Below are 13,438 nucleotides of genomic sequence, written 5' to 3'. Positions count from 1 at the left end.
GCCTCACAGAGTTCTGAACTATTCTAGAGATCCAAGAAACACTGACTGACAGGGGCAGATGATCATTGGGGATGTCCCATAGAAGGGCCAATGTTCCCACTGTTTTATCTTTTTAAAAAGATGTTTATTTTTAGGTACATAAGTGTTTCATCTGCATGTCTGTACACCACCTACAGTCTAGTGCCTACAGAGGCCAGAAGGCATCAGATCCCCTGGAACCAAAGTTACAGCTGACTATGAGCCATCAAATGGGTCCTCTGCAAGGGCAACCAGTGCCCTTAATGGCTAAGCCATCCTTCCAGCACCCCACTGTGCAGAAGCTCTGTTTGGCTAAGAAAATGTCATGTGTAGACAATTACTTCAATGATCATTTCCATTCTGCTACATTGTTGGGCCTAAAACTGTAATAATGTGTAAAATACTCAAATTCAGTTATATGTAAAATTTTCTAACCAGTTGAAAGAATTAGCAGAGGTTAAGTAAATTCTGGAGAAATTATTGCTACTGCCAACACCAAAAAGTTCAGAAATTACTAATAACTACAGAATGACTTGAGATTCAGTTTAATATTTCTCATTCATAAACATATCACTTAACATTTAAATCTAAGAAATCTGTGAAATAATTATCTAGTAATTGAAAATAGGACAACAACCAGCTCTAATTATGATACCAAAATGGACACGATATTTTATGTATTTTGCATGAGATTACATAACATGTAAAATTCATTTACAAAGGCATAAGAAAATTAAGATGTTGGTAACCCATAGTCAAATACAGCAAAGTTAATAGGCATAGAACTTACACAGTTCTTTGAAAAACCCAGAAACATGCAAAATCTCATTTAGCTTGTGGACTGAAAAATATAAAGTATTTTTCTTCATAAAAGAAGCTAGAACACAGAAAAATTATTTCAAAGACCCAGTGAGGACAAAAGCCTGGAACTCAATGAATGAATGTAGTTTCTGAAGTTTGACACTCATGTAGCTTACATGATATGCTCAATACATAAATTTAATATGTGACTTTATCTTTCACAACATGAGCCAGAAAAGATTTGGTGAAATTATCAATGCTAAAGTCTTCAACACTGTCAAAATTGCTTATACACAGCATTTAAAAAAGTGCCCCATACATTTTTCTTACTGACTGAACTTTAAAATATGGGAACAATGTGTTCAAATTAAGTATGCTTGCACTTAATTCTATACACTTCTACTAATTCTAGTCTTAATTTGGGATCTGAAGTACCTCACAGGGAACTGAGGTAGTTATATTCTACAAGACAGGAATAAGTGCCACTGTAAATATTAAGCAGCCCCTGGTAGCTTGTTTTGTTTGTTTCAATAAGACCTCATGAGAGACCTGTTTATCATATTTTATGTGTATGAGTGTTCTGCCCGCAGGTATGTCTGTGTACCTTGTGGACCTGGTGACTGCAGAGTACAGAAGAGGACATGGAATCCCTGGAACTAGAGTTAAAGGAGATTATGAGCTGCCATGTGGATGCTGGGAATCAGTCCTAGGTCCTCTCTATGAGAAGCCAGTGCTCTTAACCACTGATCCATCTCCCCTGCCCCTAGTAGCTGCTTTTTAAAACAAAAGACACATTGAAAATGAACAACTCTGACTTAGCCTTCTTTAAGTGACAAGATACCTCTTACACTCTCCTAGACAGGAAACCAATAGCAAAATGGTTATTTCAAGCCATACAACAATATGTCTGAAGGGATCTTTTTTCAATACGCACATATATCTGAATACTCGATACACTTAAAATTTCTGTAACTCAAAAGGAAAACAAAATATAAGAGAAAATAGGGCATTAACTTCACAAGTAAACAATATAACAATGAAGAGTAACTTCTAGAGGTAGTCATCATCTAGACATAGTTTTATAGAAATAACAAAAAGTCAACAATCCCAGGAATTTTATGTGTCTTCGAAGTTCAAAGCTTCACTCATTCATTCATTCATTCATTCATTCATCTTTTTGAAGTAGTTTCTCTGTATAGTCCTGGCTGTTCTGGAACTTGCTCTGTAGACCAGGCAGGCCTCAAACTCACCCAGATCGACCTGCATCTGCCTCCTGGGATTAAAGGCATGTGCCACCACTGTCCAGCTAAAGCTTTATTATTTAGTGATCAGGAAACCACCCCAAAACAAAAAACCATTATGCTTGTGACACAGAAACAGTGCATTTGACACTTAAACAAAAATATAACTTTCAATTTCTGTAAACATAATTTCATACTGAGATACATTTTGATTTTACATATACAAATTAATGCATTGTATGAAGTTGGCCTAAAAACGTTGGTATTTTTAGGAAATGTATGTAAAATGTTAGCCACATCCATTTACTCCCCTCCACCAAACTAAACCAAACCAAAACCTTGCCTACAAATAGCTAGCTAGAAAGTAAACACGGGGAAATAGTAACTTTTGTATCCAAAAGATAAGCACCCACTGCTTTCTCCTGACAGAATTGTTTCCTTTTCACTCAGTGGTACTGGAGAAGGAACCCAGGGCCTGGACTGGGCAAGCACTCCACCTAATAAGGAGCAAGCAACCATGAAACCCAGACCACAGGGAATGGCTTTCCCTTAGTCTGTTTGTCACATGACCCTGGCTGCCTGGCACTAACAATACAGTCCAAACAAGCCTTTAACTTGAAGCAGCTCTCCTGTCTCAGTCTCCTGAGGACTGGGATTACACTTGACAGGACTTTGGTTTATGAACTTTATTAATTTTTTGAAAGGTTTTATTTTTTAGTCTTTTTCTTGGGTGTTGGGAGGATTACATCTTCTGTACCCCATGTGTGAGGCACATGCAGCCAGAGACAACTTGCCAGAGACAGTTTTCCCCTCCCACCATGTGGACGCTAGTGCTGGAACTCAAGCCATAGGCTTGACAAGTGCCTTTATCCAATGAGCCATCCTGTCAACCTTAAGATTGTATTTTAGTATCTTAAGAGTTCCTAACAAAATTAGTATACAGAAAACATTTCACCACCACTCAATTCTTCTGGAAGCTTCTTCCATTTACCCTGAAGGACATATCCCACATATTTTGTATTGGCAAAAGAGTTCAATGTATCCCAACTGGTCTTGTATAACCAGTTGTGAAGCTAAGGATTGTAGAAACACCGTCCAAGAATGGAGTTATGTGAGTAGAATTCTGAGTGTTTGTGAGAAAAAAAAAAAAAACTCCAAGAAAACAAAACAAGAGTCTTGTGACCTCAGTTCCTTCAAAAACAGAATTGCTCTTGGAATGTGTTTCCAAGGTGCAGCAGAATAAGTTTACTTCAGATTATTCATCACAACTGGCTATTGTTATGTGTTTATATGCCTGTATGGAAAAAACATGTTTCTGCTACATGTGGCTAGTCTGTCACACATGATTTGTCCTTGTGACTGTACTTTACTCAGGTGACTCCACTTAACCTTCAGAGTATAAACTGTCTGATACGCTGAATGAAGTCGACTATTGCGTGAGACCTTAGTCCACCTCATTGAACAGCTCAAATTCCCAGGTCCCACTGCCTCTAGAGAGGTAAACAAAGGATGAAGAGTTTTTCTTTCTGCCTAGTATCATCTGACACTGAATTTCAATACTTGAAAGGTTTAACCATATGTCTGATCACATTCCTTCTCAAAACTTCACTCATTTGAATAACATAATTGCATTCTTTCCCTCATTAATAATCTATGTTGTAACTGTCAATTAGCTTCCTGTTATTAGTCATTCACAGTGAAACTTAGCAATACCAAATTTACATTTAAATATCAAGTTACTCTAGTATTCAACAAATTTCTGAGTAAACTTTAAGTTACAATTTAGTGTTTAGGAAACGAGCCAAAATCTTGTCCTTGTCCATATATCCTATTGCTAGTAAATGCCACTCACAGCTAAGACAATCCCTCAAATATACTGATACTTTTCTTTTAAATGGATATTTCCCTGAATGTTTGGTGATGAACATAGATTATAGAAATACTCAAAAATGTCAGAGTAAAATTTACAAAATACAGATAATCCAAGCATTTTTAAAACTACATCTGTCAAGAAGAAAATTGTGTTAACTTACAAAATAAAATCAAGATATTCCAATAAAATAATTATAAAATTGGATGTTCCTTTATTTTATATTAACTACAATTAGCACATCCATCCTGAATTATGTAAGACTTTAAATTTGATTATTCCAAGACCCAAAAGAAGACTGCAGTATTAAAAAATTGAAATTACATCATGTTAACTTTGCTGGAAAGAATTATCATAGCACATATGACAACTTCACATTAAATTAGAAAAAGCTAAAACTATTTTCTATACTGAATTTTTCCTACTGACTTTAAGCAAATGATATTCAAATCATCTGTGGTCTGCTAATTAATGAGAAAAAATTGAATGAAACAGCTGTGATATAAAAAAGCACTAACAACTGAGTAACTAGGAGTTCATGGGGCATTTCACGTGACTCTTCTCAGGGAACCTAAGTACAGGGTTTTCTTGATGTAGGGAAGGCTGTGTAGACGCTTTTCTTGGAGCTAGAGTTGAGCCTGGACACTAGGCTCTCAGGAGATTAGGACAACTCAAATGTTCTTGAATGAATCACACAACTCCGAGACAGCTTGGTACTGACAACCAAACATTGAGCATCTCAGAATCTTAGTTCAGGATTGAGTCAGACACACTGGTGAAAACTGCTGGAGGATAGTACCAGAGACTGTTGAAAATAGTCTTAAAAAAAAAAAAAAAAATCACTAAAAAGTGCAATTAAGAACTCACTCCCAAATTATTGTTATAAGTTAAAACAAGTTCCACTCCCCATCACCTTATGCTTATGAAAAATGTAATAGAAATTAGTCTGGCTATTATTTTACAATTTCAAAATCATTATTTTCAAGTAATTGATAAAAACAAAGCTTCTGAATATTCTGAGTTTTTGAAATTACTTCCACCCTGCTGCTGTGTCTGAAAGGAATACAAACATGAAATGGTAAAATAAAATATTATTTTGTACAAAAGGTTACATCTTAGTCATACTTTACAACCAATTGCTATTATGTATGATTTAGACTGACTGAAGTCATCTTTCCAAGACATACCTTCCATCAAAAGCAGGCAGAAACTATTTACATAAATACCCTCTAGCTCAGAACACACTACTCTTCAGAGAGGTGTTCTGTAAAAGGACAACATACAAATATACAGAAATTTTATGTGAGAAATACCAGCCATGATCACTGGCTGATCAACTGGATACGTTAAATTTGAGAATTCATATATACATATGAAATTTTAAATAAACATGGAATGAACACCACAATATGGTATCAGTTTCTCCCAAGTACTGAAAATAAAAATTCAAAAACGGTCTTTCCTAGAAGAATCTAATCAGATGTTATGGACCCCTACCAAACGGGGAGAGTGAAGGAGACCAGCACTTGAACAGTATCCCTCGAACATGAACAGTACTAACATCGGACTGGACAGACCTAACAGAAAGGAAGTATTTCAACACAGCAGAGTCACACGACCTTTTAAAATACTTCTGGAAAACACGAAGAAATGCTTAAGTGGCTTACCTAACTATTCAAGAATGCAATCAAACCCACTTTTCACTGCCATTCTAACAGTACTGTCCGGTTGGTTGGCTGGTTGGCTTAAAGCTGAACACTAACTCTTACAATGATAACTGGGGAAAATGTAGATGCTGACACTGAATAAATGATGGCACAGATTAAAACAAGGAATTATTTTATAAGCAAGAGATTTACCTTCAAACATTTTTTTTTTCAAGATTCAAAAGATTTATTTGGAAAAATCAGCACAGAACAAAGATATCCTTAATAACCTTTCTCAGAATATATGGATAGTCAGAATCTATATGAAATGTAAGCAACAACTCTAATGTTACACAGTATGGATGGTTTATACAATCTGAATCCCCATGCCTCCCACCCACAAACACACTACACTATTTATCTCCATTGACATTAGCTTTCACTAATGGTCTGACTCCAGGGTTACTTGAACAAACAGAAAAGCAAAATCATTTCCACTTTTTTTTTTTTTAAGCTAAAGCAACTACAGCAAGTTTTATAAGGTCATGAGGGAATACCACTAAGAACATTTTTAAATTAAGCAAAATCATTTCTTTATTGAGTGAGATTAAGTAACTACATAGATTTAGTAATAATGTGGCATAGTTATCCTTAGCTAAGATCACAACACATTTCAACATTCACAATGATGGGCATCTTTATCACTAATCTAATCTACAAAGCTTATGAATAAAGAATATACAAAAAAACCTCAAGTTTTACAAAAGAAAAACTTCAGTCTACGTACATTAACAATAAAACCATTTTTCCAGGGAACAGACAAAGTGTAAAGGCATACCATTGAAATTGTTTTTCTAAATAGTCAAGAATGAAAGAATATTTAGTATCTCCGACGCTTATTAGGGCCTTCAAAGTTGCCCCCTTGACTTCCTCTACCAAAGCCACCAGGACCTCCACTCACAGGACCCACACCACTCATTGGTGCCTGTGGGGTTTCAGAACCTGTTCTATTTCCCATAGGCGAACCCATCTGGGATGGAGGTCCTTGAGGAAACCTATCATTGTGCTATAATGACATATAGTAAAGTCCATTTGGAACACGCCAAAATATAAGTGACAAGAAAAATTGGCAAAATCCCAAGTGGTGGTGTCAGGAAGTTCAGCAGAAAGTCCAGCAGAGTCAGGATCAAACATAGAAGGAAGAAAGGAGCAATTTAATTAGTTCTTGTTTTTAAAAAATAATAATAATAATAATAAGCAGCATCTGAAGATTTACAAGTTGCTAATGGTACACCCCACTTGGTGAACAGAACTGATTCTGACATAAGCAAATGCCTCCTTATGCCCAATCAGTATATAATACTGCTCTGATCCCCTCTTTAAAAGTTTATACTACATGAAACTATGATATAAAGAAAATACTTCTGTTTTACTTTGAGACGGAGTCTCTGTCTGCAGCCCAGGCTGGCCTCTACCTTTAACTCCCAGGTGCTGGGACTATAATATAAGCATGTGCCATCAAGCCTGGCCAGAAAGACATTTTTTAAAAAGAAATCAGAGATGTAAAACTGGGGAGCAGCATCATACTATTTTTAAAGTGAACATTCCATAAACTCTAGTTTCAATGCTTTTAAGACATAAAGCATTAACAACACAAAAAGCTGGGATTTAATATGGAGACATATAAAGTGCTTTCTTTTAAAGACTAATATTAAGAAAGTAAGATTAAGTTTCAAGAACTGTTTTAATAACATGAATTATTAAGAGCACATTAAACATCTGAATCGTTTATTCTGTGAAACTTTACAATAGTTAATCTCAAGTGATGAACAGAATTTTAAGTGTAGGAGTAAAAAGGAAAAAAAGATGACATTTAAAATAAATTTAAAATTTTAAGAAAATGTGTAGGAATATAGATCAATTATGTTTATGTTACTGCTAATGATTAGATGCTAAAGAGAAACGTAAACAACCTACTAGAAGTTTTGAGGTTACACTGTAAAAATGCTACCTCTCTCTCCTAAAGGACAAATGCATCAACTGCTTTACATGCCACCTGTCTGTCCTAGACACTATGACCCTGCTTTCTCACATCCCTGCACAATCAATTTTAAAATGGTATCAAGAAAACCAGTACATGTTTCAGTTCTGCAATGCACATTGTATTCCTTTCAGTCTCTTCTTGATCACCATAGAGGTAAAATGATGGCATGTCTAAGTTAACTGCTAATGCATTTTTCTTCTTAGCCATCAATGGAACACTAACCATTAGTTTGGTAATCCCAAAACCAAACACCCTTTTTGAAAACTAGTTATCAATTTTCTTTTTCAGAACAACAATCAACAAGCATTACATGAGGAAACTTTGTCCTACTAGAAAGCCTCAGAAATGGTAAGGGGCACCTGTCCTGCTAACTCATATATAAAGATAACAGAAATTACAACTGAGAAAATTAATTTTCAAGGTTTACCCATACAAAGATATCTTCACACTCTTGGATCAAGACCAAAATTTTATTTTAAATTTAGTAATAAAAGCAATCAGTACTTCTAAGTAGAGGATAACAGTGTACTTTCAGAATGTTTTAGAAAAATAAAATTTTAGTGTTAACTATTTTCCAGTGAAGAGAAATGGTTTAAAATAAATAATTATAACATGATGTTTTCATCAAAACTAAAACCTGTATTTTCACACATAGAATTTTGTCTCCAAAGGTAAATAGCCCACACAGAAAAAGTACAATCATAAACACTTAGCATTACATGCATATATTCAAAGACGAATCTATATAAATTAAAAGCACTGAAGATTAATTGTCGTGGCACATATATTTGCTCTATACTGAGGTAGCAGAGTAAGCAGTAATGGCAATACTAATATCTGGCCACTTTAAAATTGTCTGAAATAAATTAAAACTTAACAAAGTTGCTTTCTCATGCTGGCTGTATATCAATACCGCCAAAAGTAACAATACCCAGTTATGTTAAGTGTGAAGTTACCTTTGGGGCAGAAAAAGGTTTAGTTATGAAATATAATCAAAATAATTTTAGTGATACGTTACCACTGCGCCATTATCTGGTATCATTGGAGTTCCCATATTTGCAGCTCCTTCTGGTCCCATGGCAGGACCAGGGCCCATTGGTGGGCCAGGTATAGTTCCTCTGTTGTTCATATTCATACCCATCATTGGAGGAGGCCCTTGGGTACCAGCAGGTGCTGGGCTAAATGCATCTATGCAAAACAATCTACACTTAGAGCTGACCTATCTTAGTTTAGTGAACATTAAAAACTTTACAACTCATACAAATCTATACACAAAACTATCATCAAAATAATTTTTCTTCCTGAGAATGGAACGCTAAACCATCAACAATAGAGCATTATATACACAGTAAAATTCTCATTATTAAAACAAATCTACAAATAAGGCCACTGTCAATTTTTTAGAGCAACTGAGACTAAGATATTCAAAGTTTCAAAACTCAGAAATATTAGGTGTAGCTTACATTTAAAGAAAATGACCCTTAATAATTCTACATTCTACCAGCTTTAATAAATAGTAAAGGATTGGCATTCAAAAACCACACTTGCTTTCCTTAGTCACAGCTAAAATATTAGCATATAAATACAAATAAATCTTAAGAAGGAAAATTACTCCAGGGAATTACACAAAGACAGCTGTAAATGAATCCTTTGGCTTTTACATAATTGTTAAATACTTTCAAAACTTACCAAAGAATGAATTTTCAATTTTATATTAAAATAAATAATCTAAACAAAAAAAAAAAATCTTACTAACTCGGATGAAACCATGTTTTAAAACACAGTTACATCCAAACAGACAAAATGATTAGGTGGTACTTCTAACAAGTTAAATTCCGAGAAGAGAGAGAATTAGACTTCTAATTTGGTCATCAAGATATCCACCTGTCATATTACAATATTGTCTGAGCTGTACTCCAAGATTTATGGTAGTTTCAAATAAACCATTTGAAGGGATGATTTCTTTAACGTGTGTACACTTATTTATCATAAAAATCCAAAGAAAAAAACTGATGCCAATATAGAGATTTCTTCTACTATTTCAATATATGGGCCATTTTTCAGATATGCAGAGTTGAGTTTCTTGAGTATATGTAAGTCCATTGCACAATACCTAATGGAGCTGAACACTACAACGTCAAGAATGAAGGAAGTCACACTCCTTACCAACCCATAATGTCACATGCTATTGCTCTTTGAACTCTAATTCATGAAATAAGCAGTTTCAAAGGAAAGAATTTCCTTAATCCTAACATGTTCTTTCTAATTAATCAACCCTTAAAGCTAACAACTTCTACTTCCTAAACATGGTTATAAATATATATGTGTGTGTATGTATTTTATATATATTATATATATATATATATATATATGAATGAAATAAAAGGCAGATGGTATCATCTACAAGCCCTCTTAGTTCAACTTTTCATGAAAAGAACAAATTAAAGGTATTTGTTTTCACCTCATTGTTTAAAAAGGAGGGTAGATGGGTGGCAAGACCTTGTTTGTAACCTAGGGGACTTGCTGTCATATCCTCCTGCCTCAGCCTCTTTGATGCCATTATAGGTATGAGTCCCCACCACCAGCTCCCTTCTCTTCATTAGTATATAACTGTTAACCTTGAGAGTTTAGACAGGTAATGATACAAGTCGGAATATGTAAGGTAATACTCCCAGCTATCAGTGACACAGAACATTATTTTCAGTCTTGTATCTCCTACCTGTGCAGTCTAGGAAAGGTTGGCATTATCTGGTACTTCCACTTATAATACATCAAAAATGATGCTGCCACGCTATCAATAGGATTTGTGTGCTTGCAAATACAGGGCCTTGAGCACAACCACTGAGCTACAATGCTAGCTCATTTACAAAACTTGATGTGCTAGGACAGTTTTAACAACTCACCAATTCAACGGGATGAGAACTGCAATAAACCATCAAGTCTAACACTGACTGAAGATTAAAGAAATGGACCAGACTTTAGGAGAGTAACTGCTAAAAGGCATATTATGGTTTTCTAATAAATGATGTAAAATATTAAATTTCTCCTGAATTAAGAAATAAAAAAGCATATCCTTCTCATAAAGGTATTAATCAAGCAAAAGAATATTTTCAGAACTTCTGCACTATCAGAAAATGCTTTTACAAGTCAAAGTTGATTCTGAGGTTAATGACAATAACTGTAACTGTCTTTGAAATTATACTTAATAATCTTCCTCTTAACTGTCCTTAAAAAGACATCTATTACCTTATGTATTACCCCTAAGTTACTATGAAAAACTTACTGAGCCACACATCACCGTCATATACAAAGCTTCAACTTGGAAATCTTCTTAAATTAATGATTCCACATGTCCACGCACTAACTGCATAGTTAGGTCCATAGGGCAAGGGCCATGTTTCATGCTTCCTTTGCATACCACAAATGCTAAGTAACATGTTGGTGGTCAAGAAAAGTGACCAAACAGATAGTAACGAACTATCCTAGATTATCTGACTAAAAGTAAAAGAACTGGAATTACAAGTATTTTTTCATGGCTAACCACAGAAAATAGTGATACATTCCTTGTTTAAGTTTTATCTCATACACTACATATTTTAAGAATATATTAATTAGTTGGTTGTGCATTGTCTGCTCTGATAGTATAATTGTTCAAACAGCATATACATATGAATTATATATATATTTAAATTTCATGATGAGTTTTTATGGGAAAATTTAATATAAAAGTGAATATGTAAAATGTAATTCAATGGCCAATGATTAAACTATGTCACTTCAAATTTTAAGTTTATTGATAAGAGCCATGATATCCATACATTTACCCCTCAGCTTACTTGATACTATTTCTGACAATGACACACACAATAGTGAAATTTTTAATCTAACTACTTTCTTAAAAATTTTACAACTCCTCTAAAGACATGTAAGACATCTCATTTCCTCAACATGCCACAGAAGATATGAAGAAATATTTCCATGTTAAATACCATAGCCAAGGAAAATATTTTAAATATTCTGTAAACAAAAAGTCTTAATTTCAAACAAACAAAAAAACGCAACAAATTTAAAATAGAAATTCTAAAATGTTCTAAAATCAATTGAAAATACAACTCAGAAACTGTCAATTTCTGGGGTAAAATGAAACTTGATTTGTGCAATATAATAGCATTATATTTATATCACACAATGATTAAACTTGTTTCACCATGTATCAAAATCTAGTTAAAAAGCTTCTTTCACTGAAAATATCAAACTGTATCTGTCACTGTAAAATTTTCTTCCTAGGACATTTTTTATCCCATTTAATAAATATAAGATATATCATCTTCATAATTGGTTCCATGTTTCAGTTTCTTGGCATACAAATACCACAAACAGCATACAGTCCCCAAAAGAATTACAAGTAAGTTAAGTTACATAAGTCTTTTGCTTCAAATCCCTACCTCCCATGTTTATTGCTCCACGGGGACCCATATCACCCATTCTCATTTCCTGTTCTCTCTGTAAGTAAACATAGTTGTCAGAGTCAACCTATCGATCTTATGACTTGACATTTCCCATCTAAAATCAAACAGAAAAGAGTGAGTTGGGATATCACTTTCCATTAAAAATTCTGAAAATTTCCAACATTATTTACTTAACAGGACTACTAGAAGAGAGAGGAAACAAAAGGGGGGAAAAAAAACTTCAAGCATCCAAGGCTTAATAAGCATTAAATGCTTAAAATATCCAGTTGATACAGAAGACCAGATTACAAATGAACCAGACAACATAAAATCTGTAGGCTCTTTAATGCTGCTACTTCAAAGAAACTTGTCTAGACCTTTCATCAAAGAAAAACCTAGCATTAATAAGGCCAATTATATTTAACTTCCAGGTTAAATACTCTTAAGGTTACAGGCAGTTTTCAATATATAAAACTTGCAAAAAATTCTTGCATTTTTATTTAACTAACCAGGTATTATTCCACCTCTGGTCTACAGATACATCCCAAATCTTCAGTCTGCACAATCAGCTATAAAAAGTTTTATATAATAGTTTTCCTTTAAATAAAGCAGTGGTTTTATTTGAAACATGAATAAATTGTTTCTCATTTGCCTAGTTCTGAAATGATGCATTGTAGAAGTTAATTATAACACAAGAAGTAGGTCATATAAATTAATAACTTGAAATTTCATTACAGTAGCTACTTCATAAGAATTGTTTACTACCAGTTACTTCAAAATTAAGCCAATGAAATTACTCAATAAAATGAAATTTTAACACCACTTCAACCAAAATACTAAGTATTGAAAACATGAAAAGTACTCTGAGACTAAAGTATCAATGAATGCTTCAATTCAATCCATGGCTCATTAAAACACAACAATTATCCTTGGTAAAAACAATTGTTGTTAAACCTAAATGTTTAATGATGATGTACTACTGGAGAAAACAGTATATAAAACCAAGGACCTAAAACGCTATAATGGAAGAATAAATAGCATTAAGTAGTATGTGACCTCTTTCAAAGATATCCCAGAGTGGTTGTCTGTAGAATTTAGTAGCAGAGCACCTCTCTACCAAACACAGAATCCATGGTTGGATCCACTAGCACAGGAATGAGGGAAAAGTTCTGCCCACTTAATCTAAAGAAATAGTTATTTTAATTAAGCATTAATAAAGCAATGTGAAATGAACAAAGCTATGATACAAAGAAAATAAATGTTTGTCTCATTTATTAGAAAATATAAACTATTTCGGAAAAACAAACAAACAAAAAAAGAAAATATAAACTATCACAACTTCCTAAAAGCTATTTTTCAACATTCTTAGA

General features: G+C 33.9%; 1 protein-coding gene across 3 annotated transcripts in view; it reads right to left on the bottom strand.

The window, feature by feature from the left end:
* Window positions 1-13,438, bottom strand: part of Pspc1 (paraspeckle component 1) — a 93,168-nt gene that overhangs the window by 21,973 nt on the left and 57,757 nt on the right. For 2 of the 3 annotated variants that reach the window (XR_009381246.1, XR_009381247.1), the window contains exons 7-8: window positions 12,066-12,123; window positions 8,639-8,808 (exon numbers count right to left, since the gene is read on the bottom strand). Coding sequence is in view for 1 of the 3 variants with exons in the window: in XM_059273580.1 (XP_059129563.1) it covers window positions 6,457-6,642; window positions 8,639-8,808; window positions 12,066-12,123 (414 nt within the window). In the remaining 2 variants the exon portion in view is untranslated. Of the gene's footprint in view, window positions 1-6,144; window positions 6,643-8,638; window positions 8,809-12,065; window positions 12,124-13,438 lie in introns of those variants that run through there. The other variant, XM_059273580.1, reaches the window with a different exon arrangement.

The sequence above is a fragment of the Peromyscus eremicus genome, chromosome 9, assembly GCF_949786415.1.
Source record: "Peromyscus eremicus chromosome 9, PerEre_H2_v1, whole genome shotgun sequence".
Classification (NCBI taxonomy): Eukaryota; Metazoa; Chordata; class Mammalia; order Rodentia; family Cricetidae; genus Peromyscus; species Peromyscus eremicus.
The sequence above is the reverse complement of the archived record's forward strand: the minus strand, read 5'-3'. Positions and strand labels throughout refer to the sequence as shown.